This window comes from Rattus norvegicus, chromosome 1, assembly GCF_036323735.1.
Source record: "Rattus norvegicus strain BN/NHsdMcwi chromosome 1, GRCr8, whole genome shotgun sequence".
Lineage (NCBI taxonomy): Eukaryota > Metazoa > Chordata > Mammalia > Rodentia > Muridae > Rattus > Rattus norvegicus.
The window spans coordinates 88,135,054-88,160,121 of record NC_086019.1 but is presented as its reverse complement, the minus strand read 5'-3'; the positions used below and the strand labels follow the sequence as shown (position 1 = coordinate 88,160,121).

The following is a 25,068-nucleotide window of genomic DNA, read 5'->3' as shown; positions in this document are numbered from 1 at the left end:
CTTTCTTCCTTTGCTCCTTCCTTCCTTCCTTCCTTCCTTCCTTTTCTTTTTCTTTTTGAGACAGAGTCTCTCTATTTAGTTCTGACACTGTCCTAGAGCTTACTCTATCCACAAGGTTGACCTTGAACTCACAAAAACCTTCCTGCCTCTGCTTCCACAATATCTGGCTATTTTCTTTTTTTTTTAAAAAAAATAATTATTTTATTTTTGATGCGTGCGTTTTGCCTCATGCATGTATGTGCATCAAGTGTGTACCTGGTACCCACAGAGGTCAAAAGGCATCAGATCCCCTGGTGCTGGAGCTATTGATGGTTGTGAGGCACCATGCAGGGGCTGGAAATCAAATGCAGATCCTTTCTTTGCAAGAGTAGCAGTGCTCTTAACCACTGAGCTGTCTCTCCAGCCCCACTTTCTTTCTTTTTAAAATTACCTTGTTTTATTCATGTATTTGTTCCATGGGCACTCTCCGTGCTTGTCAGAGAACAACCTGCAGGAATAGCTTCTTTCCCTCCATCCTTTCTTGGCTCCTGAGGCTTGAACAAGGGCTGTCAGGCTTGGCAAGTGTGTTTACCTGCTGAGCCATCTCCGCAGCTCTTGGATTCCATGTTACAAATGTCCTGCACCTTGGTTTATAGACCAGGCTGGCCTCGAACTCACAGAGATCTGCCTGCCTGTGCCTCCTGAGTGCTGAGACTAAAGGTGTGTGCCACTACTGCTTGGCTAGTTATACATAGCTCTTGCTCTCTAAACTTAAACCTCATGTTAAGACCCTAAAAATGGGCTTTGGGGGAAGTGGAACTAGACTTTTTTATTTTTCTTTATTTCCCTCTTTAAAAAATGTTATGACTCAGCGGTTAAGAGCACCCGACTGCTCTTCCAGAGGTCCTGAGTTCAAATCCCAGCAACCACATGGTGGCTCACAACCATCTGTAATGGGATCTAACGCCCTCTTCTGGTGTGTCTGAAGACAGCTACAGTGTACTTATATATAATAAATGAATAAATCTTTAAAAAAATTTATTCACAGGACCTTTTTATTCTTATTTTTTTCTATATTAATTAATTAATTAATTAGTAGTAGCTGATCACGGTGGCACAGATCCATCACTTCAAGCTCCTCCAGGGTCCGAGACACAAACTACAGGTTTAAAGCTCGCCTAAACCAAACATAATATCCTGTTTCAAAATCAAAGAGACTAGACATTTCTTGGTCTACATAGCAATGATCTAGGTCAGCCAGAGCTACATATTGAGACCCTGTCTCAAAAAAACTAACAAGAAAATTAAAGAATTGGACACATGTATGAGACGGATCTGTGAGAACTATCCTGTCTAGGTTTGTGTTGACAAAAACTAACCAACACGGACAGTATTCATCTTGACCGAACAGAATCAAAGTGATGCTCATTGCTGGGCAAACGACCTTTATTTATAAAGGAAACAGTTTCCGCGTCATTATAAACAGTAAGCCACATGGTGTGAAGGCACTTGGTTGGGGAGATGGGGGCCTCACACAGGCCCCAAGGCTTCTGGGAGAAATGGAGGCTGCTGGGAAGAACGGGGACTTCCAGGTGAGAGGAAGAAAGGACTCAGAGAGAAATGAAGGGGTGGGTAGCCTCCCAGGCTCAGCTGGGATAGTGCAGTGGCTTGCTGCCAGTAGGAGGCACTTAGAACCAGATCTGATTTGGCAAGTGTGTGTGTTGGGGGTGGGGTGGGAGTTCCTGCCCCCAAATGTCCCCAGCCCAACCTCACCCCAATGCTTAAGGCAGCTTCATAATCTTCAGTCTGGGGCTGCCCTCCCTTGAGCCGCCCTTGAGCAGAGAATTTCCGGTGCAGGCAGAACCTCTGAAGAATAGCGGCAGATTAGTTAGATGGATCGGGCAGGTCTGGGTGGAAGGCAGGCTGGCGGTGCACTTTTCTCCTTTACGATCATCCTTCATTCCTACTAGATTTTGCTCCGCTGAGACTTCACTCTAGGGAAGAGCTGAGGAAAGAGAACTATCAGACACCAGCAACCCAGCACCGCTTATCCCACCCCTAAGAAGGAGGGCTACCATCTAACTACCAGCCACACCCATGACCAATCAAAACATCTGAATGAGCTCGAGCCAGAGAAGGAGCAGGAAGATGTCCGGGAACCTGTAAGTGGCTGTCATGCCTTGAACTCTTGGCAATCCTCCTGTCTCAGTCTCCAAAGTGCTATAATAACAGATCAACTTGGCCCAAACCATTAATAGGGTACTCCGACTGGTTAGTCTCTGGGCTCACCCCGAAGTAGTTGCGCGGCACATAGCCTTCCTGGCCGTGCAGTGCAGCCCACCACCAGTCGGTCTCCTCTGGCCCGTCTCTCCGCAGCACAGTGACTGACTCGCCCTCCCGGAAGGACAGCTCATCCCCAAACTCTGCGCTGTAGTCCCAGAGCGCATACACAACGCCATTGTGCATCAGTCCCATGCTTTGTTCGACGTCTGAAAACACAGGAAGAATATGGTAGTCCAGACTGGGCCCAGGAACACAGCCACATGGAGGATGAGGTCAGGCATGGCCCCTGCTCCAGCAGAGTTGAGACACCTGGAACGGTGTCTTTGCCTCTGCCAGTGGATAGCGTGAGATGCTCGTACCAGCTCTCTCCAACATTTGAGCACTGTTGGTGTGTCAAAATGGGCAATCTACCTTCACTCGGTGGCCGGCTGTCACCCATCCCCCTTTTCTCCCTCCATGTGGCCCTGGCTAATCTGGAACTAGACATTCCCTCAAACTCAGAGATCCACCCGCCTCTGCCTCCCAAGGGCTGGAATTAAAGGCCTGCGCTACTACAACCCAGCCCCTCTTTTTCCCTCTTCTTTTTTTTTTTTTTTTTTTTTTAAACATTTATTTATTTATTATGTATATATCATACAGCTTTCTGCCTGCATGTATGCACCTGCAGGCCAGAAGAGGGCACCAGACCTGATTGTGAGCCACCATGTGGTTGCTGGGAATTGAACTCAGGACCTCTGGAAGAGCAGTCAGTGCTCTTAACCTCTGAGCCATCTCTCCAGCCCCTTCCCTCTTCTTTATGATTTGTTTATTAGCCAGATGTGGTGGCAACTTTAATCCCAGACCTCGGGAGGCAGAGGCAGGAGCATCTCTGAGTTCAAGGCCAGCCTGGTCTACAAAGTGAGTTCTAGGACAGCCAGGGCTACACAGAGAATCCCTGTTTTGGAAAACAAAAACAGAAAGATTTGCTTATTTCTGTGTTTTACGTAGATAGGTGAGATAGGTGGGTTTTTTTTTTTTTTTTTTTTTGCATGAACATCTGCACACCAGAAGAGGACATTGGATCCCACGGAACCAGTTATAAACAGGTGTGAGTGTGAGCCACCAGCTCAGTGCTGAGAACTGAACTCAGGACCTCTGGAAGAGTAGCCGGGGCTCTTTACTGCCGAGTGATCTCTCCTGACCCTCATCTCCCTCTTTGAAAAAAGGAATTTTTTTAGTTAGTTAGTTAGTTAGTTTGTTTGTTTATTTATATGATGAGTACACGGTAGCTGTCTTCAGACACACCAGAAGAGGGCATCAGATCCCATTACAGATGGTTGTGAGCCACCATGTGGTTACTGGGAATTGAACTCAGGACCTCTGGAAGAGTAGTCAGTGCTCTTAACCACTGAGCCATCTCTCCAGCCCCAAGAAACTTTTTTTTCTTTTTTCTTTTTCTTTTTCTTTTTTTTTTTTTTTTTTTTGGAGCTGGGGACCGAACCCAGGGCCTTGCACTTGGTAGGCAAGCGCTCTACCACTGAGCTAAATCCCCAGCCCTTTTTTTTTTTTTTTTTGAAACTTTTTTTAAAGATAGGTAGGGCCTAATGTATCTCAGTCTGGCCTCAAGCTAGGTATATGGCCAAGGAGAACCCTGAGCTTTCGGTCTTTCTGGCTCCATCTCTCAGGCTGTGGTATGACAGGGGCGCACCACCACACCCAGTTCCTGCAGTCCTGCTAAGCAAGCACTGTATGGCTGAGCTGCGTCCACCCCACGGCCTTCTCTGGAGACAGGTTCTTTATACATAACTCCAGCTGGTCTCCAACTCACAATCCAGCCTCAGGAATGGCCCCCATCCCCACCTATACAATGTTAAATCCTGCTCCATGAGCCCTAATGCTAACCTATGATACAATCTGCCTCTCCATAAGTTCAGTGGAAACTATGGGCAAGCCTCTGGGGCAAAGCTCGGCAGGTTAGCCTGGGGCCCGGAGAGACCTGACAACAACTCAGGTATATCTACGAGTGTCCCAGCCTCTTAAGTAGCTCCCCAGCAGACTGCTCGGTGTGCCACGCTACCCTTGCTTTTGTTTGTTCTTGTTCTTCAGACAGCGTCTTCCTTTGTAGGTTGGGCTGGCCTGAACTTGCTATGTGCTCCAGCCACATGGAGCAGGCCAGGTTGGCTGGCCTCCAACTCACAGACATCCAGCTGCCTCCGCCTCACAGGCGCTAGGATTTCATGCGTGCAGCTGCCACAGCAGCTGGACAGTATATTTGGTATCTCTACCGCCTGTCCCTCAGGCAGAATGCAGGTGAGTTGTACACTCTGAATGAGGGCTCCCAAGTCCCCACCCATCTGCATGCATCTGCCAGTCCCTACCCCGCCCCCACCCTCACCCGCACCCCCACCCCAAGCCCCACACACAGCCTCGAACCTGCCAGATAGGTAGCACAGTCTGCGTATCCCTCACGATAAGGGTCACACTTTTCAATGGCGGTGGCGCCATCACTGAGTGTAGTGGCGAAGATGGCCGCACCGTGCTGCACCAGTGCCGTGCAGATGGCAGTGTCGTTGCAGGAAGCGGCACAATGCAGTGGCGTCCTGGTGGCAGGAGGATGAATGAGAGGGAGGTCCAGGCCAGCAGCACCATCCTACCTCGGAGCCACCCACCTCCCCACAGGTACATGGTTGGGGCTCACCAGCCGTGGCTGTCAGGGGAGTTGACATTGGCGCCCGCGGCGATGAGGAAGTCCACGATGGGGTAGTTGGCACCGCAGATGGCATTGTGCAGGGCAGTGATGCCCTCCTCGTTGGGCTGGCTTGGGTCATTCATCTGGGAACACCGGGGTGGGGGGGGAGAAGGATTCAGCCCCACCTGTCGCCCCCGTTCTCTTCTCACCTGGGGGAGGGAGGGGTTGCCTCACCTCCTTCACCGCCTGCTGTACCACGTCCAGCTCTCCAGTCAGCGCTGCATCCAACAGCAGCACCAGTGGGTTGAGGCGAGCGCGCCGAGCCTTGCGTGGGGACCCTACTTTGCGTAGTACTGAGCGCATCTCCTGCGGGACAGGGAGGGGCTTCAGTGAGGCCAATTTGACCATAGTTCAGAGGGGAAAGTAGACCCACAGACCCGGTCACCCGCGGGAGGGCTGGCTTGGCCCTTGTGAATCACTGGTTCTTTACAACTATCAGAACACCCTGTGACTTTGGAACCTTGAGCCCTGAGATCTTAGAGGAAGCCAGGGACTTGTGCTCTGTACAAAAATTATTTTTGTAAGCCAGGTATGGTATAGCGCATGCCCATAATATCAGCACTTGGGTAGTTGAAGCAGGAGGATTGTACTGTTCAAGGACAGCTTGGGTTACAGCAGTGGGTCTTAACCCATTAGATGAAATGACTCTTTTACGGAGGTCTCCTAAGACCATCGGAAAATAGATTTTTTTTTTTTCCGGAGCTGGGGACTGAACCCAGGGCCTTGCACTTGTTAGGCAAGCGCTCTACCACTGAGCTAAATCCCCAACCCCGGAAAATAGATATTTACATTACAATTAATAACCGTAGCAAAATTACAGTTATGAAGTAGCAATGAAAGTAATTTTATGGTTGGTGGGGTCACCTCAACATGAGGAACTGGGGTAATCGGGTCCCAGCATTGGAAGGCTGAGAACCATTGGGCAAAGCAAAACAAAGAGACAAACAAACAAACAAACAAAAACTAACACAAAACCACTGTGATGGTTACTTTTGATTGACAACTTAGTGGGATTTAGAATTCACCTGAGGTTTATAGCACTGGCTACTCTTGCTGAGGACCCAAGTTCAAATCCCAGCACTCACATGGTGGCTCCCAACCATCTGTAACTCCAATTTAATGGGATTTGGAATCCCCTTCTGACCTCAACGGGCACTGCACACATAGTGTGCCCAGGCATACATGCAAACAAAACATCCTTACACATAAAAATTAAAACAAAACAAAACAAAAAAACCAAAAGAACATAGCCAGTCAGTGGTAGTGCGCGCCTTTCATCCCAGCACGTGGGAGGCAGAGGCAGGAGGATCTCTGTGAGTTTGAGGCCAGTCTGGTCTACAGAGTGAGATCCAGGACAGCCAGGACTTCACAGAGAAAAACCAACCCCTGGGGGCTGGAGAGATGGCTCAGCGGTTAAGAGCACTGACTGCTCTTCCAGAGGTCCTGAGTTCAGTAATTCCCAGCAACCACATGGTGGCTCACAGCCATCTATAGGGGGATCTGGTGCCCTCTACAGGCAGGCGGATAAATATGCAACAGGGCACTCACACTAAATAAATAAAAGATTTAAAAAAAAACCAACGCCACCCCCAAAAAAGTATAATAACCATGGGAAGAATCTCTGGCTAGTGCAAGGGAGCGAGGGGCTGGGTTGGGTTAATTAAGGCTGCTCCACTTAGTTCTCCCCTCCCCCCTTTCTTCTCTTTTCTTTTTTCTTTTTTCTTGGCTCACTTATAATGGCCCACTCCATGGGCCAAGGTCCTAGACTGAATCAAAAGGAGAAGAAAGGCAAACTTCATCATTTATCTGTCTGCTTCTTGACTGTGGACCCAATGGAAGCAGCTGCCTCTTGTTCTCAAACTGAGCCAAAAATGCCTTCCCCTGAGTTGATACTGTCAAACCAATAAAAGACAGAACAAATAAAACGGCAAACAAAACAGAAGGAACCAACACCCGGGTCAGCGTTAACAATGGGAGGATCACAGTTATATCCCAGGCAGCAGTGCAAGCCTCAGTGCAAAGCTAACTGGCGGCCACTGGTATTCTTTTTTTTTTTTTTTTTTTTTTTTTTGCTTTTTTTTCGGAGCTGGGGACCGAACCCAGGGCCTTGCGCTCGCTAGGCAAGCGCTCTACAGCTGAGCTAAATCCCCAACCCCTGCCACTGGTATTCTTACGTCCACTTTACAGACAAGAAAACTGAGGCTGAAAACAGAGTGGCTAAATGCCCGGCCCTAGGATGCACAGCTGAGTAAGTGGCGTGGGGCCAGGTAAAAACTATGCTGTTTGGGTTCAGTCTCTTTCCCTTAGCCCAGCCCTATCTACACGAAAGACTACATTTCCCAGGCTCCTTTGTAGCATAGTTAGTACCATCTTGGTACTCAGCCCGGGTAATCTCAAGAATATAGGTTAGCCTGGGGGTCAGGGTCTGGGTGCAACTGCAGATCTCATTTGAACCACTATATGGCGGAGGCCTTTTTGTTACAGCAACTGTATCAGAGATGAGCATACATCCCAGGCTCATGACTTACCATGCTCTGAGGCTGCTCTGGAGGGTTGCTCTGGGCTGGGGCTGGGGGTGGGATAGGAGCTGGAGGGGCGGGAGCAGGGGGCCCTGCCCTGGCCTCAGATCCCTCTGTAATTGTAGACAGCTCGGGCTCAGGCCCTCCAGGCCCTGGGCCACCATGACGATGGAAGAGTCTATTGATGATCTGTTGGTACTGTTTCTTGTGGGTGGGAGGCAGGGCGGCAGCAGGGCTCTGCTCCATGGAGCCTCTGCGTTTGAGGGGTCGAGGAATCTCTGCCAGCACTCGGGCCACCTCTTCCAGCTCAGGTACGGTCTGTGCTTCGGGTGGCAGCGCTGGCTGCAGCCTGGTAGGGCTGAGGGGCCGCGTGACGGTGCCTTCATCTGCATCCCCGGACTCCAGCACGGGAGCCAGTAGTCCCTCCAGCTCGGGCTCTGGCTCCAGCTCGGCAGGGGATTTGAGGAGGCCTAGCAGGAACAAGAACCCCATTAGAGGAAGAGTCGCCAAGAGCTTTCACAGATCTGCAGCTTTGGGAATACAACCAACTTCTGGGCTGTGTGACCTCAGAGCGACTACTTGCCCTCTCTAGACTACTCTGGGATGTGCATAATATTCTTATTTTTGAGCATTTATTTGACAGATTTATTTATTTATAGCATAATATATTAAATATTTGTTTATGTATGTATTTGCAGTGCTGGGCATTGAACCCAGGACACACTCTAAACAGCTGCCTCACTCTGGAATCTGCACTCCTACCAACAATCTTCTAGGATCCGAAGAACTTTATTTCTAACATCTCATGCAGATCCCCAGGAGAAGCCTGGTGTTCAGTGATCTGTTCTCTGTTACCTCCCTTCCCTCCACTGTAGCCTCAGAAGCAGGATGACATATTAACTGGTCTTTATCCCAACCCCTGCCACAATCCTATGAGGTAAACATTATTCCTTCTTTTTGTGGGCGGTGAAAAGGGCTGAGATTGGTTGGATAATTTACCCCCAATTTGCTTTTTGTTTGTTTGTTTTTCAAGACAGGGTTTCTCTGTGTAGCCCTGGCTGTCCTGGAACTCACTCTGTAGGCCAGGCTGGCCTCTAACTCAAGAGATCCGCCCGTCTCTGCCTCTCCAACACTGGGACTAAAGGCATGAGTCACCGACGACAGGATTTACCCTGATTCGTACCACAAACCAGTGGTTTGGAGAAGCTGAAGCTCTCGCTTTACTCCTCCAATTTGGCACTAAAAGACCCTGTCAGCTGGGACATAATGGGCAAGCCGTACTTACTGGGCACTGGGGCCTCATTCTCAAGACTTGATGTAATTTGAGTGCCATGTCCCAGCAGACAGAATTTCTATCATGATTCAGCTTTTACACTCGGAAAGCTAGGCCCAGAGAGGTTAGCGCACCTGCCTGAGGCTGCACAGCACACGACTCTGTAACCCTGGCTCCTGTGTGCATTCCCATGCTTATCTGGCCCAGCCCTTTGCAGGGACAGTTTGTGGGGTGAAGCTTGGCTATCCTGGCTCCCCGATACCCTGGTTCCTGTCAGTTGCCCTCCCTTTACCCAACCTTCTGGAGACCCGCTGACTCACCTTCATTCATGGGGGACCAAGTCTGCTGAGGTACTGGAGTCTGAGGCTGAGGCTGGGACTGGGGGGGCATCTGAGGTTGGGGTTGGGGTGGCAGCTGGGGCTGAGGGGGTGGCTGGGGAGGCAGCTTAGGTGGGGGTGCTCGGGAGAAGATGGGGGATCCCGGGAGCACAGCCCTGCTGGCTCCATGTTCCCAGAAAGCATTCTGGAGTTTAAAGATCATACTGAGGGGGATGGGGCGCTGGCGCGGGGTACTGCGAGGCTGAGGGCTGGAGGGAGGCATGGGAATGCGGCTGACGGGCTGCCAGCTACGGGGCAAAGTGCCTGAGGGCCCTGCAGAGCCCATGGAGCGGCGGTAGCTGCCAACATCAGAACGCCTGTCACTGGCCAGAGGGGACACCTTGTAGTTGCGTGGCAATGTGGCGCTGGTGATGTTGTCCTGGGTTGGAGGGAGAAGGGGGAAGGAAAGGAAGGTGAGACGGGGACAAAGACAGGTAAGGACAAGGGGCTGAAGGGGACGAGGGATGTGTGTGGTGGCCCATGCCAGTCATCCTAGCAGGAGAGGCTGAGAAAGGAGGATTGACCTGACTGTAGGCCATTTCCCACTGCAGGAAAACAAAACACCAACCCCCACACACACAAAAGGAAGAGCATCCACACCTTGAGGCTACCATTCAGAAGGGTGAGGTAGGATTCAAATCAGTTTAAGAGACCTAAGTAGAAGTTTGTTTGCTGATAGAGCTAGCTTAGTAGTATAGCCCCTGCCTAGAATCCCCCAGTGAGGGGCTGGGGGCGTGGCTCAGTGGTAGAGCCCCTGCCTAGAATCCCCCAGTGAGGGGCTGGGGGCGTGGCTCAGTGGTAGAGCCCCTGCCTAGAATCCTCCAGTGAGGGGCTGGGGGCGTGGCTCAGTGGTAGAGCCCCTGCTTAGAATCCTCCAGTGAGGGGATGGGAGTGTGACTCAGGAGTTTCCACTCATCTACAGTGAGCCTTACCCTAGATTCTATCCTCATCCTCCCGCCATAAAGAAGAGTGTGGGAAAAGGTGTACACACACACACACACACTAGCGTGGGCCACCACACACACAGACGCTCCACCTTTACCCGGTGCTGCTGCCCACCAGTCTCTCACCTTGCCACTGGCCCCCAGCCCATCCAGGCTGCTCTCTCTCCAGGGTAAGAGCTGCAGGCCTGGCGAGGCAGGCCGCGTGAAGACATCCAGCCCTGCAAAACACGCATCGACCGATCGTTCAGATGGACTCCAGACTCCTGTCCTCCAGGTCCCCTCACCCTCTGTCACTTACGTTCATAGCTTGCTGTCTGTGAAGACTTTTTCTCGTAGGCTACATCCAGGTCAGACTCGTTCCAGGCTTTCGGGGGCCTCCGGCGCAGCGTCGAGTCATCTGGTGAAAGAGGTCCATGAATGAGGGTGAGAGCATAGACTAGACCAAACCAGCCTCCCAAAGAAAGGGTCCCCTTGAACCTTGTGCGCGAAGTGGCGGGGCGAAGGCACTGCCACCCGCGCCCAGCAGAGGGCTCCCGAACGTGGCCGATGTGTCATAGGCTGCAGCGGGCGGGCGTGGGGAAGGTCCTCGCTCCGGGAAGAAGGCCTGGGGCCCCTCTGCTAGTGGGCTGCCCCGGGGGGACCCTGCGCGGCCTAGGTAGTCAAAAGGGGTCGGGGGACCCGGCTGCCGCACTGGGCCAGTCCCCGGCCGCGGGGACGGCGCCCGACCATGGGGACTGCCTGTTCCCTCGAAGGCGCGGGGTCTGGGCGATGGCGCCCGATCCAGGCTGCTGTAGGGGTCAGGTGTTGTAGGCTGCAGGTAGATGGAGGTGCGCGGCGAGGACGGACGGCCCTTGGGAGACAGAGGGCTGTAAGGGTGCAGGGACGGGGCACTCTCTGAGCGTCCAAAACGAGCCTCTACGCCATCGGCGGCTATCTTCTGTAGGGACCCTCTGCTGCCAAAATGCTCCGGGACAGGGCTAGTGCTGTACCGGGACATCTGTGGGGAAGAGGGCACGGAAGAGTCAGTGGAGGTCGGAGACATCGGATTAGGCCCGATGACTGCAGGTGCAGAGCCTGGGTGCAAAGGGGTCTAACTTGTTACTGATCCTTTTTTTTTTTAATTGATTTATTTAATGTATATGAACGTACTGTCCTTTACACACCAGAAGAGGGCATCAGATCTCACTACAGATGGTTGTGAGCCACCATGTGGTTGCTGGGAATTGAACTCAAGACCTTTGGAAGAGCAGTCAGTGCTCTTAACCACTGAGCCATCTCTCCAGCCCCGGTTACTGATCCTTTTATATGACTTAAGAAACAACTTTGTGGGGCTTGAAAGGTGGCTCGGTGGTTAAGAGTATTGGCTGCTCTTCCAGAGGTCCTGAGTTCAATTCCCAGCATCCACATGGTGGCGCACATAATCTATGATGGGTTCTGATGTTCTCTTCTGGCATGTACGTGCAGATAGAACATAAACATAAATAAACCTTTTTCTTTTTTCTTTTTTTTTTTCTTTTTTTTTTGGAGCTGGGGACTGAACCCAGGGTCTTGCGCTTGCTAGGCAAGTACTCTACCGCTGAGCTAAATCCCCAACCCCTAAATAAACCTTTTTAAAGGCTTTTTATGAGCTCTCACTTTTTTTCTACTTAAAAAATTATTTTAGTTTGGTATGGGGGTGTGCACACCTCTGGGGAGGAAGAGGCAGGTATAGCTCTGAGTTTGTGGGCAGCCTGGTCCAGGACAGCCTGGGCTACACACTTAAACCATGTTTAAACAAACAAATAACTTTTGAGATAGTGCCTCCCAAAGCCCAGGTTAGCCTGAAGGTCTCCAGGAAGTGAAGTTTGGCCATGAATTCCTTATCTTCCTGCCTCTATGGCTCCAGTATGTGTACACCACAAGCCCTGTGTTTATCTGGTACAAGGGATAGGACATAGACCTTCATCCATACTAGGCAAACATTCCACCAGCTTAACCAGTCTCTCCTGTAGCCTGGGCTAGCCTTGAACTCACTATGAAGTAGAGTAGTTGGCACTAAATTCATCCTCCTGCCTCAGTTGGCACTAACTAAATTCATCCTCCTGCCTCAGTTTCCCTGGGGCAGGGATTACCAGCCTGGTCTCCATACCTCACTACCTCTCTCTTCTAGACGGCCTTGCATACCCCTCAGCCTGCACCACCTTAGAAATCCGGGCCTCCCCTGGGGCATGGAAAGATGCTGGTTTTGGGGTCAGTGGGATCACCAGGCTCACCCTAGAGGGAACTCCAGCCTGTGTGCCAGGAGGAGCTGGTGAGTCTGACCACAACGACTCCAACTGCTTGGTTAATTCGTCCACTTTGGCAGCAGCGGTGTCCAGCTCCATCTGTTTCAGATCCATGTGCTTCATGGCCAGCGCTGAGTGGGTGGGTGGGAGAGAAGGTCACGACGTTGTCCCCTCCACCCCCTCCCCCTTACCGGGCCCTGCTCATCCACCAGGCTGCCAGCTTACACTGGAAGTTCAGATCCAGAAGGTCCCTCGCCTGTTGGAATGCCTCGCTGTCCATGGTGCCAGCCGGAGCAGGGTGCCTACCAGGAGTGAGAACTGGCTTAGACCCTCCAGGCCACGCCCCTCAAGGCGCCGCCCCAAGGAAGGAGGGGTCCTCAACTGTCATTAAGGTTCCTTCAGAACGCTGTCCATAAGCTTACCTAGAAGTCTGAACCCATCCTAGAAAAGTTCGGGACAAAGAATTCATCCATCACTTACCTGCTATTGAACTGAGGCTCAAATAATTAACTGTTACTTTAATGAATGTCTACTAGGGACCAAGGGACGGCACCAGATGTTTGTTGTAATTTTTTTGTTGTTTTGTTTAGCGCTATAATAAAGATTAAATATTGTGCCATATACATGTTTAGGGAGGGGCTCTACCACTGAGCCACGCCCCCAGCCCTCTATTTACTATCCATGTTGAGGCAGGGTCTTTGTATGTATCCCAGTGTAGACTGGAAAACTTTATATAGCTTAAAACTACGTAGGCCTCAAACTTACAATCCTTGGCCTGCCTTGGCGTCCAGGGTCCTTGGATTACAGACGTGTATCAGCATTCTAAGTTTGTTCTTTGGGTTTTTTGTTCTGTTTACTTTGAAATTTATTTAACTTTCTGTGTATGAGCATCTGCCTGTCTGTGTGCTTGGTCCCCATCATGATCCGAACAGGGCATCAGATACCCTAGAACTAAAGTTACAGACAGTTGTGAGGCACCATGTGGGTGCTGGGAACTGAATCTGGGTCCTCTGCAAGAGCAAGTGCCTTTGCTAAACCTCTCAGCCTTTCCTCCACCATGTTATTGTTGTTTGGGACAGGATCTCATGTGGCACAGGCCAGTCTAAAGCTTCTGTGTAGTTTAGGATGACCTCAAACTTCTGCTTACACCTCCTGAGTGCTGAGATCACAGGCTTGGCGCATCACATGGGCCACGTGGTGCTGGGAACGGAGCCAGTGACGCATGCGCTTTGAGCATGTGCGCGACGCAGGCGCACAAATATGAGCCACACCCCTAGCTCCTCTTCCACGTCTAACCATGAAGTTATGAGTTAGCCAAGCATCGCTCACCTATAATCCTAAACTCAGAAAACAGTTGTGAAGAATTTCTAGTGTCAGACCAGACACTAGACTGAGTATATTCACTCTAGCCTGGGCTACAGAATGAGCCTTACTTTTTTTTTGTTCACTAGTGTTCTGCCTGTATAAGTCTGCAGGAAGGAATCAGAAACTGCCATGTGGGTGCTGGAAATTGAACCTAGCTTCTCTGGAAAAGCAGACAGTGCTCGTAATCGCTGAGCCACCTCTCCAGCCTGAACCCTGCCAAAAAAAAAAAAAAAAAAAAAAAAAAAAAAAACCCAAAAAAACAAAAAACCAAAAAAAACAAAACTATCCAATTGTGGTGTCACATGTCAGGAGGATATGGTGAAATTGTAGAGGGAGGAGGATCAGCATCTGAGAAGCTAACCTGGGGTTAAGGCTTTAGAAGAACCAGCTCAGCTGGTGCTGGGCTCAGTCCTTAGCATCCCACTGAAACTCTGGGAATGCAGGTGCATCCTGGGAGTACAGGTGCATGCTGGGAATGCCAGCTCTGGGGAGGTAGAGACAGGCAATCAATCACAGGCCATGGCTGCCCAGCCTCACATGCCAAAATCAGAGAGAGAGAGAGAGAGAGAGAGAGAGAGAGAGAGAGAGAGAGAGAGGGGCAGTGGTGGGCACACCTTTTATCCCAGCACTCAGAAGGCAGAGGCAGGTGGGTCTCTGTGAGTTCGAGGCCAGCCTGGTCTACAGAGAGCTAGTTCCAGGACAGCCAGGGCTACAGAGAGAGATCCTGTCTCAAAACAAAACTTTAAAAATTAAAAAAAAAAAAAAAAAAAAAAAGGCCGAGCATGATGGTGCGTGTGCCTTTAATCTCAACTGGGGGGGGGGGGGGAGCAGAGACAATGCTATCTCTGTGAGTTCTAGGCTGTCGTGGTCTACATAGTAAGACCCTGTCTCAAAATAAGATTAAAAAAAGAAGAAACCTGTACTTAAAATCAACTTAGACGAAGTCCTTCGGACTGGGTTTCACACCAGGTTCTATCCTGTCGTTCTGCAATGTGTTCCATGCAAACTTGGAAGGTTTCTCTCACCGAGTCACCGTCTACGAGAAGAAGCCCTGTTCACACTGACCCATTGTTGCGAGGAAGAACAGGGAGGTGGCCAGGGCCAGGGAGGCAGCTGTGGTCACCAGCCAGTAGGACAAAGGGGAACCGGTCACACCAGCTAACTCAATCCCCATTGCAGCCACCACGCCCACCAGCCCTGTCACCTTTTAGCTTCGGGCGCTGAAGGTGTAGGCAGTGGGACCAGTTGGGACTTGTTGACACCAGCCTCTGTCTGGAAAGCCACGAGGAACAGAACCTGTTGGGGCTGGCGGCTCATCTGAGCATGTGTCACCTTGAATCCTCTCCACCCCTAGGGCCTGAGACTCCCTGACTCTGCCTGAGATTCTTCACAAGGCAGGAAGACATAAACTAAGTATTCCGAAAGTCCCTTCTGATCTCAGAGAGGCCTCCATTCTGAAATCTGATGTTGTATCTGGTCTCACTGCATGGCTCAGTCCATTCAGGAACTTTACTAATGGCTTCTCCTGCCTCTCTGTGGCTGAGGCTACAGACATGCATCACCACACCTGGTAGGGTCTCTGAGATGATAGAATTCTAAAACAATAATAAACCCAAAAGCTTAAGTATCTACTGAAAGAGAGTTCTGAACTGGAAATGGAGATCTAGCTTAGTGGTAGAGCCCCTGCCTAGAATCCCCCAGTGAGGGGCTGGGGGCGTGGCCCAGCGGTAGAGACCCTGCTTAGAATCTCCCAGTGAGGGGCTGGGGGCGTGTCTCAGTGGTAGAGCCCCTGCCTAGAATCCCCCAGTGAGGGGCTGGGGGCGTGGCTCAATAGTAGAGCCCTGCCTAGAATCCCCCAGTGAGGGGCTGGGGGGCGTGGCTCAGTGGTAGAGCCTCTGCCTAGAATCCCCCAGTGAGGGGCTGGGGGCGTGGCTCAGTGGTAGAGCCCCTGCCTAGAATCCCCCAGTGAGGGGCTGGGGGCGTGGCTCAATGGTAGAGCCCTGCCTAGAATCTCCCAGTGAGGGGCTGGGGGGCGTGGCTCAGTGGTAGAGCCTGTGCCTATTATTAGTCAATCCCTAGGTTCAATGTCTAGTAGAAAAATAGGATCCAAGTCCAAGATCTCATCTCTTTGACATTCTAAATTTCTTTCATTTGTTTTTCCCCTCAGTTTCTAGTTTTCTTGCCCTACTTTTTTATCTCAGAATCGCATGTTCCTAGAGTCTACCACAAGCCAGCAGCCAGAGGTGGAGAGTTAAATTCTGGACGCCCCCTAACAAGAGTGTCTCAGTTGACTAACTTGTAAAACAAAGAGAAATAGGTTACCTCACTGGACCAATGTAAAGAGAGTACAAGAGGATTTTGGGGCTGTGAGAATTAAGGTTTTGAAAATAGAGAATCCATTTAGAGCTAGCCTGCTTATGTGAGGGATTGACACAAAATGAGCATGCGTTCCAGGTCTGTTGGTGCAGCAGAGAACACTGAAGGGGCCAGCTTGGGCAACCCTATCTCAAAATACACGTTTTTAAAAAGGCCTGGGCATGGTGGCACACGCCTGTAACCCCAGTTTTCAAAGGCAGAGGTCTGAAGACAGCTTCAAACTTGATTACATCATATGCTGGGGCCAGCCCGACCTACACAGGAAGACCTGATCCCTCTGCTGAAGAGATGTCTCCACCGTTTAGAATGTGGAGGACCAGAGTTTGGTTCCCAGCATCCTTATCGAGTGGGCTGGCTCACAGCTCCATGTACCAGCTCCAGCTGAAGCCTCCGACCTCTGTAGACAGCAGTGCTCATGTGTGCACGGACAAGGGCTAAGAAATAGCTCAGCAGCTAAGAGCCCTTGCTGTTCTTCCAGAGGCCTGAAATCCCGCCTCCAGCATATGTCAGTAAGCGGATCTTTTGGCAACTGTACCATTCATATATCAATAGGAAAGACTTCAGATTCAGAGAGCCTAATGTGGGGGTTAGAAACTCCTTGACCGCCAGGGGGCGCGCGCTCCCCGCGAGCTGGACCGCTGAGCTCAGGCCCTGGGAATGCGAGGCGGGCCTGGGCAGGTGCACAGCTCTCCCCCTGCAGGGGCAGCGGGCCGAGCGGGCGTGGCAGAGTCTCTGTTCCCAGACTTCGGTCCCTGCCCTCCACCCTCAGGTCTTCTTCCTTGGGCCTCCTCCAACTCTAGCTCTCCCTTCATCTGGCTCCCATCTGTGCTCCACCCTTAGGTCTCCTTGCCCGGTTCCCAGAGGTGAAGGATCCTGTTTGGGCTTCCTGGAGAAGTCAGTGGGATTCAGGTCAGGGTGTCGAGATGGGTTGGGAACACCCAGAGTGCAATCCTTCACTCTAGTCGGATCAGACTTGATTTTAAATCCATAGAATGGACATGGGACTTCCCCTAGCTAAGCTTCTGCCTTGAGCTAACTGGGAGGGCTTCTTTGTCCCCTTGTTTCCTCACATGTACTATTGGGGGAATTAATGACTTCATCCAGATGAGGTGTGAGCATTGGAGGACCTAAAGTATACAGTGTTTACAAGGGTGCAATTCAAGGACCACATGTCAAGCATCCTGGACTGTTACTCTACCTTGTTCCTCCAAGGCTCTCTAGGGTGACACAGTTAAGTTTCTGCAATCCCAGCACTCGGGACACTGAGGCAGTAGTAGGGTCTCTAGCTTGAAGACACCCAGGGCTACATAAGTGACACCGTCTCAAATGAACAAGAGCTGGTTTAGTTTCCAGCAATAGAGTGCTTGTGTAGTCAGCAAAAGGCTGAGTTCAGTTCCTGAGGCCTGGGGGCATCCATCGACGGCACATGGGCCGGTTCAGAGTGAGGGATGAAAACTCAGTGTCTTCTTTTTTTGTGAGGGTTCTTGGTTGGTTTATATCTCCCTGGCTTGTCTGGAACTCACTATGTAGAGCAGGCTGGCTCCAAACTGCCTGCCTTTGCCTCCTCAGTGCTGGGATTAAACGTGTGGGCTGCAGCCATCAGTGAGCTTGTCTCTCTGTCTCTGTCTCTGTCTCTGTCTCTCATACTATATCCCTGCTATACTTAAACTCTCATTCCGCCTGCCTCCACTTTCCTAGGCCTCTACCTTCCCAGTGCTAGAAATATTGACCTAACAGCCTTTTTTATGCAGTGTTGGGGACTGAACCTGGGGCTCCCTGCATGCTAGGCAAGCCCTCTACTGGCTGAGCCACACACCAACCCCTTCCTTCTGTGGGTCTAAGAGCTGTGGGTTCCACTGCCGGTGCTCTCAACTGCCTGAGCCCTGGACCACAGAGCTCTGACCTTCACACCCCCCCTCCCCCAGCAACAGTGACCATCCCCAGGAATGTGGGGCCACGGCAGGATGGGAGCCCATGGAGGTTCCAGATAGAAACTGGCAAGTTTCCAGGACCAGCCTCTGTCTCCCCATTGTTAGAGAGGAGTCTTCTCGGGGATCAACAAACTCCACTGAAGGTGGAACTCGCTGTGCCTACCTCTGTGCGGACGGAGAGATCATCCCGACCTGAGCCTGGCAGGACGGACACAGCTGTGTTGGCAGCTCTGCCTATTCTTCCTCAGCTTCATTTCGGGCTGTCATTCCAACCCAGGCATTAGCAAACACCCTCCCTCTTCAGATCCTTGTCCCCCCACTAGCTTCGTAATCCCCCTACATAAGGGCACAGCGATGGAGGGAGGTGCCTTCCCGCCCCTGCCCTCTCTCTGGCTCAAGGACAGACAGACACCTCCAGAATTAGCCTCCCTCCCTCCTTATCTCCCACAATACCTCAGGTCAGACAGATGGAAGTGGAGGCGACATGTCTCACCTCTGGGTCACAAGGAACCCCACCCAGGGAGAAAGAAGGTTACTTAGAAAGTCTGGTGGGAGTGAAGGAATTCCTTCCACAGACAGCTGTCACAAGAGTGAAGGAGATGTCAAATTCAACTGCCTGTATGGCCCACCAGCCTCAGTTTACCACTTCCATTCTCTGCAACGCAGCAGTACATGGCCACGGAAGCCTCCCAGATCCAGCCCCGTGGTCCTGTTATTCTGCCCTGTGTTCTAGAATGACCTCAGCAAACCCCACCTATTTCCCACCCCGTGGGGCAATAAGAAGTCTGACTCCCGTTTCCGCTTGGGGGCGCTCTTGGGCGGATGTGCCTCCTCTGGTTAGGCAGGTCTGACGCCCCAGTTAATGACATGCTGGGGTTCGCTCAGCAGCACAGAAGAGGTTGGAGAGCTGCCCCGGTTTCTCACTCCCTGCCCCCATCCCAAAACCAGAAAGTGGGGTGTAGCACTGGAACACGGCCTCCTGAGAAACCCACGCCCCTCGTGCTTGCCCTACTCTTAAAAAACCAGGATCCACGATTCCAGTGCCACTAATTTTACTCAAAGATCTAGTGATTCAGTGCTGAAGGCAGCTAGAAGGTAACCGGGTGCCCGACCATTCTAGAACGTCCTGATCTCCCACATCTACCCAAAATTCAGAGACCGGAGACCCCAACAGCACTCTAAGACACTTCCAAGAGTCTCCAATTAAAGTTTTAAAAAATTCCAGCTCCAATAACTACTCACGACCAAGGGCTCCGAGCACCACTAAGATCGCAGGTGTCCCAAGTCCCCATCCAGCTGCCCAGTAAAGTCAGCACCCCAGTTCCTTCTTTCCAGTGATCCAGCCGTGAGCTCCCCACACTATTCCCCTGGACCTATGGTCCTAGTTTCCATCAAGTCCTCCCAGGGACGCGGTGTCGGGTTCTGGGGTGGCGGGACCCTGGGTGGGGGTGGAACTCACGCGTCGGGGCAGATCCTGGCACCGGGGGGCTTTTCCTCGGGCTCCGGCTCCAGCTCCAGCGGCCGGGAGCGGAGGACGGGGCGGGGCAGTCTCCCGGGAACAGGTTAGACGACGTGACTCTGACTGGAGGGAGGCGTGTCCCACAGAGGAGGGGGGGAGCTGCGGTTGCCTAGAGCACCTTGGGATTTGTAGTCCCGAGTGGGCGGAGCGCTGCCAGGGACATTTCCATTTGGAGTCAGGCGCGATCCATTTGACAGTCAGCCAGAACGAGGTCCAGAAGATCGTGGGCGTCCTGGACGGCGAAATGCACGAGAGTTTAGCCTCTCACCTCACTATGGATACAAGGGAAGAACTGCTAAGCCTTTTCCCACTCCTCCAGGCTCAGTTTCCCCTTGCCTGAGTGAAGATTTGGACACTGTTTAACAAGGAGATGGGAGACGCGGAGAAGTTCACACGACCCAATACTATGGCGAGAAAAGGACCCACTTTAATCAGGACTCCAATACCCGGGTTATCTGTCTAAATAAAACAAAAAACAAAAATAATGGACTTCTAATCCTAGCACTTAGAAGGCAGAGACAGGCGCAGTTCAAGGCCATCCTGGTCTATATAACGAGTTCCAAGCTAGCTGGACTACATAAAGAGACCTTGTCTCAAAAACAAAACATCACAGCATTGGCGATTCACTGGCGTGCCTAGCAATAAGCTGGACTACAATCCCCAGCAACACTCCTGACCGACGTCCATCGCCAGCCACCTTCGAGTCATCTGGGAATTGGAGTCTTGAAGCCCACAAAGGGCGAGCCGCAGAGTTTCTCGCCCACGCGCGAGGGGGACACATAGTCTGAAGATTCCTGGCGGAGGGAACACCCCTTCGTAGGCTTGGCTCCCTCTGTTCTCAAAAGCCTCAGAAGAAGGCACCCCAATTCTGGAGGAGTCTCCAAAATCTCCGCAGAGGGGGTGGGCCGCGACGCTGACACACCGGCCAGGAATGCAGTCCAGTCACCCTGTCTCGCCACCGTCCCGCGGCTCCACCCGCCACCCCACGCGCTGCAGTCCTGCTGGGGTGGGACGTGGACAGGTCCCCCAAATCCCACGTCCACGTGCCGCTGTTTACTTGGCACGCGGGGCAGAGAGGGGTCGACCAGCTACACCTCTACCTGCCGCGGAGCCGTGCGGAATGCTTCTCATTCAGGACACTAAGTCCACGAGGGCAATCTACAAGTCTCACCCGACACTAACCCTCACCCCGTTTCAAGCCAGGCTCTGGGGCTCTGGGGTCCGAAGCTCCTCCCCTGACCCTGCAGACTCCTCCCCTTCGGTTTCCCGCTTCCCCTAGACTTCAGAAGCTCCGCCTCTGATTGGTACTTAAAATGCTCCACTTGTCCGCTTTTCTGTATTTTCCGATCTGGTTCAGTCAAGCCTTCCACTTTCGCCGCACCATGGGCTTCTGAAGACACACTCTAGATTTGAAAGCACAATCGTAACAACCAGAATTCTTACCTAGCTTTTACAGGAATGCTGCACAATCGGTCTTCTGTCTCTTTAAAAGCCGTGGCGGGGGGGGGGGGGGGTTCACTGTCTCTTTAAGACGGTGTTGGAAGAAACCACGTAAGCAAAGCTGTCGGGGGAGCAGACACTCGGAGATCGAAGCTAACTTGCATTTCTGACGAACAGGGAATTGATTTCTCCCTGTAGGGCATTGTTGAGGAACTAATCAGTCCTCTGATGTGTGAATTTTAAGAGTGGAGTTTAGCAGGGTTCTACAAATAGTGACAGCGCTGAGCCACGACACAGCTCTCTTACGCAGCTTGGATGCTTCCGGGTGCCGCCCCACCCCTGGGCTCCACGTGGTGGGCAGCGTTCCGCGCAGGTCCTGCGTGGACTTCTCTAGAGTTGGGATGGAGGGTACCTCGGCCTGTGGTGAGTGGAGCTTGAATTGGTGGAGGGAGGGGCATCCGGGAGGGTCTGGGTGCAGAAGGGGTTGGGGGAGGTCTGCGGGGGCGGTGAGGGACCTACGAGTACTTTGAGAGGTTGGCCATGTCAAAAGGGCCCCCTGACTGTCTCCTCTCAGGTGCCACTCGGTTCTCCTGCCCACCCCACTTCACGGCGATGTCTCCAGACTCGGATCCCCCCCGTTTCTCCTTGGAGGCGCTTACAGGTCCAGATACGGAAGTGTGGCTTATCCGAGCCCCTGCAGACTTCGCCCCACAATGGTGAGTGGTCGCTTCCAATACTGGGAGGATCCTCCCACCTCCTAGAGGCTGAACCCTCCGGGGGCTGAACTCACACACTGTAGACTGTGAACCATAACTTTAGACGGCTTTTTTGAAAATTCGAGACAGGGTTTCTCTGTGTTGCCTCGAACTCAGAATCTGCCTGCCTCTGCCTCTGCCTCTGCCTCTGCCTCTGCCTCTGGAGCGCGGGATTAAAGGCGTGTGCCACCACTGGGCAAGATGGCATTTCTGAGCAACCCGGAAATACTGCTCTGGGTTGTTTTGAGACGGCCTTATTCTGTAGCCCAGGGTGGTTTCTAAGAACCAGCGTTCACCAGCTTCAGTTTCCTGAGGACTGGGTTTAAAAGTGGATGTCACAGGCTCTTTGTTTTAGAAAATCTTTCGTAAAAGATTTATGTATATAAGCACTCTGTTTGCTTGTGTGCTTGCATGATAGAAGAGCTCATCAGACAGGAGAGGTCATCAGATCCCAATATAGATGGTTGTGAGCCACTCTGGTTGCTGGGAACTCAGACCTCTGGATGAGCAGGCACTGCTCCCAACTGCTGCTGAGCCAACTCCACCCATTTTGGAGACCCTTATATCCCATGTAGTATTTAAACTTCTGATCTTCCTGCATCCATCCCAAATTCAGCCACCAAGTCTGGTTTTATGCAGTGCTAATGAACAAATCCAGAGGCTGTTCATGTTAGACACACACTCCATGCCCCAGACTTATCCCCTGCCCACCTTAAATATCACTTAGCCAGTAATGGTGGGGATGGATATAATCTCAAGCACTTGGGAGGTGGAGGCAGGAAAACAGTAGACTTTAAGGCCAGCATGAGCTGAGGAGTACTAAGCCAGCCTCACTTACTCAGGAAACAGCCCCGGGTGGCACATACCTAATCCCTGGGAGGTGGCCCCAGGCTGGTCAGGAATTCTAGGCATCCCTCAAACCCCTAGAAGGTGGTTGGTTGATTGGAAACAGGAAACAGAGCTCAGGGTCTTGCACCTGGGTTCTAGCGCTCAGTTGCACCCCAGCCTGGAAAAGGTCAGCCACTGTTTCTCCCTCTCTCTCCTCAGCCTCAATGGGCGGCGTGTGCCTCTCTCTGGCTCCAAGACTGTTAAGGGCAAACTGGACGGCAAGAAGCACCGATACCGGGTCGTTACCAGCGGCCCCCAGGCTGGGGAAGCCACCTTGCTCATGTCTTCAATGGAGGCAGGTGGCAGGCTCGCCTGTGCCCCTGCCCCCAACGGAAGCTTAAGGATCATGGAGGGTCCTCAGGAATATCTTATCTCTCGGGTCCCCCTGCAGCCGATCCCCACAAGCCTGCCACCTCAGATCCCTGCTGGCCTGCGGCCTCGCTTCTCTGCCTTCGGAGGTAGCCCTCCTGTCACAGGGCCGGGTTCAGCCTCGGTTCTGAGGTCCCCCACTTCAGGGAAGAGGAAAAAGAAGAGAAAGGATGCAGAGGCCTCAGACACTCAGGAGGCTGTGAACAGGCACGAGGCCATGAAAGTGGAAACAGCCTGGGGTGACCTAGGAATGGATGTGAAGAAGAAGAGAAAGAGGCATCATGTGGATGAGGAGGCAGAGGCTAAGGGGATGGAGCCGCTGGCCGAGCTGGCCGAGCTGCCAGTCCCCTCTGCCACCGGCAGCAAGAAGAGGAAGAAGTCCAAGGGGGCAGAGACACTCCAGGCGGAAGAGGATCCGGGGCACATGGAACCCGTGGCTCAGACAGAGCCTCCTGAGGGGCCCTTCCTGTCTCCCACCAAAAAGAGAAAGAGGCAGAAGCAAGCTGAAGGGGCAGAGGAAGTGGATGGCACCATGGCTGACTCTCAGCCACAGGTCACTGTGGAACCCCACGAGGAAACCATACTACTGTCCCCCACAAAGAAGAGGAAAAAAGAAAAGAGACAGAATTTGGTGATGGAGGCAGAGATGGGCCTCCCTGGAGTGCTCATGGAGACGGAGCTTTTAGAACCAGGGCTTCAGGCTGAAGTAGCTCCTGTGTCCCCCAAGAAAACAAAGAAGAAGAAAAAGGGGAAGTGTGTGGATGAGGCACTGGCCTTGGCAGCAGAGGTGACAGAGGCTGCACTTCCAGCTGATTTTGAGCCCCAGGGGGCTCCAGTACCCAGCAAGAAAAAAGAGAGAGGACAGAAAGCAACAGAGCCTGGGTCTGAGGTGACTGACCCAAGACAATCTGAGGAACCAGAGCCCAGGGCAGGTCAGGGATCCCCCAAGAAGAAGAAAAAGAAGGATCAGGAAAGTAGGGTACAAAACACCATTCCCCACTGAGAGATGTCTCCCACGGGACAGGAGGAGCCATCACACCACCCTGAGGAAGGGGAAAGGGAGGAACTTGCAGGGTTATGGTCAGACATCAGCGGTGTAGCCGCTCCCTGCTCCCTCCCCAAGCAAACATGCACAACCACAAGAGCCTGGGCATGGAAATGCTTTATTGTGTGACACGGAGCCTCGGTGGCAGGGGGTCATCGGGGCACTTTGAGGAAGGGTTCATGTAGTACTTCAAAAAGCCTGCGGGCCTGAAGACAAGGGGAGAGGAGAACTTGTCATTAAAGATACTGTTTGCCTGTTCTGTTTGGTGCGGGGTTCCGCCTCTTATTCTCCTGTCGAGGAGCTTTGGGTGTGTGGTTTCTACTTGAGGCTGGCCAGAGGTGGGTGTAAATGGACCTAAAACTAGTCCATCGGCTGGGCATTGCTGCTGCACACCTTTAATCCCAGCGCTTGGGAGGCTGAGGCAGGAGGATCAGAAGTGTAACCTCCGGTTGGGGATTTAGCTCAGTGGTAGAGCGCTTGCCTAGCAAGCGCAAGGCCCTGGGTTCGGTCCCCAGCTCCGAAAAAAAGAAAAAAGAAAAAAAAAAAAAAAAAAAAAGAAGTGTAACCTCAGCTACATTAATAAAACAAACCAACAAAAAGTCTTACTTTTGAGAGATGGGGCCGAGCATCCTGGGCTGCCTGACTAGCTGCTTAGCCAGGGATGGCTTTGAACCCAGCCTTTGCTCTCCTGCCTTACACAGCTGCTGGAAGCATGCTCACCACACTTAATTTAGCCAGTGCTGGGTCAGAGCCATGGCTTTGTGCATGCTAAGCAAGCACTCTACCAACTTGGCCTGACAGGAAAAAACGTTATGGAGCCTTTTCGAACAAGCATGGTGGCTTACGCTCGTGATGTTAGCAGAAGTCAGCAGCATAGCTGAGTTCAGGCCCCACCTGATCTATAGTGAGATTTAGACCCTGTCTAAAACCAGTAGCCCCTTAATACAACCTAAGTCTAAAGTCCATTGATTTGGGGCTCATTCCCGTACCTCATCCTCTGTAGTGTCCCCCTA

The 25,068-nt window shown here is 52.1% G+C and overlaps 3 protein-coding genes across 12 annotated transcripts in view; 1 reads left to right on the top strand and 2 right to left on the bottom strand.

Moving 5' to 3' along the window:
• Positions 1-1,407: 1,407 nt before the first annotated feature.
• On the bottom strand, positions 1,408-21,122 carry Ppp1r13l (protein phosphatase 1, regulatory subunit 13 like). 6 transcript variants are annotated; one of them, XM_063274161.1, is made up of 13 exons: positions 21,002-21,122; positions 18,203-19,790; positions 12,593-12,669; positions 12,356-12,498; positions 10,581-11,100; positions 10,402-10,500; positions 10,230-10,321; positions 9,103-9,538; positions 7,519-7,979; positions 5,165-5,296; positions 4,940-5,073; positions 4,675-4,841; positions 1,408-2,468 (listed from the first exon to the last, which is right to left on the bottom strand). In XM_063274161.1, exons 2-13 carry the CDS (start codon positions 18,223-18,225, stop codon positions 2,200-2,202), a joined length of 2,553 nt encoding a protein of 850 aa, XP_063130231.1. In that variant the 5' UTR covers positions 18,226-19,790; positions 21,002-21,122; the 3' UTR covers positions 1,408-2,199. The 6 variants fall into 6 exon arrangements, with proteins under 6 accessions (XP_063130231.1, XP_063130236.1, XP_006228557.1 ...); XM_063274166.1 differs by lacking the exon at positions 21,002-21,122 and adding an exon at positions 20,256-20,858; XM_006228495.4 differs by lacking the exon at positions 21,002-21,122 and having other exon boundaries at positions 1,408-1,984; positions 2,269-2,468; positions 18,203-20,833.
• Positions 21,123-21,352: 230 nt separating this feature from the next.
• Positions 21,353-24,629, top strand: Polr1g (RNA polymerase I subunit G). The gene is made up of 3 exons (NM_001109416.1): positions 21,353-21,421; positions 21,573-21,714; positions 22,801-24,629. Exons 1-3 carry the CDS (start codon positions 21,400-21,402, stop codon positions 24,011-24,013), a joined length of 1,377 nt encoding a protein of 458 aa, NP_001102886.1. The 5' UTR covers positions 21,353-21,399; the 3' UTR covers positions 24,014-24,629.
• The window catches only part of Ercc1 (ERCC excision repair 1, endonuclease non-catalytic subunit), a 36,659-nt gene continuing 35,746 nt past the window's right edge, over positions 24,156-25,068 (bottom strand). For 4 of the 5 annotated variants that reach the window (XM_039103939.2, XM_039103935.2, XM_006228395.5 and 1 more), the window contains exon 10: positions 24,158-24,261. In XM_039103939.2, the coding sequence (XP_038959867.1) occupies positions 24,208-24,261 (54 nt within the window). In that variant the 3' untranslated portion in view covers positions 24,158-24,207. Of the gene's footprint in view, positions 24,262-25,068 lie in introns of all 5 variants that reach the window. The other variant, NM_001106228.1, reaches the window with a different exon arrangement.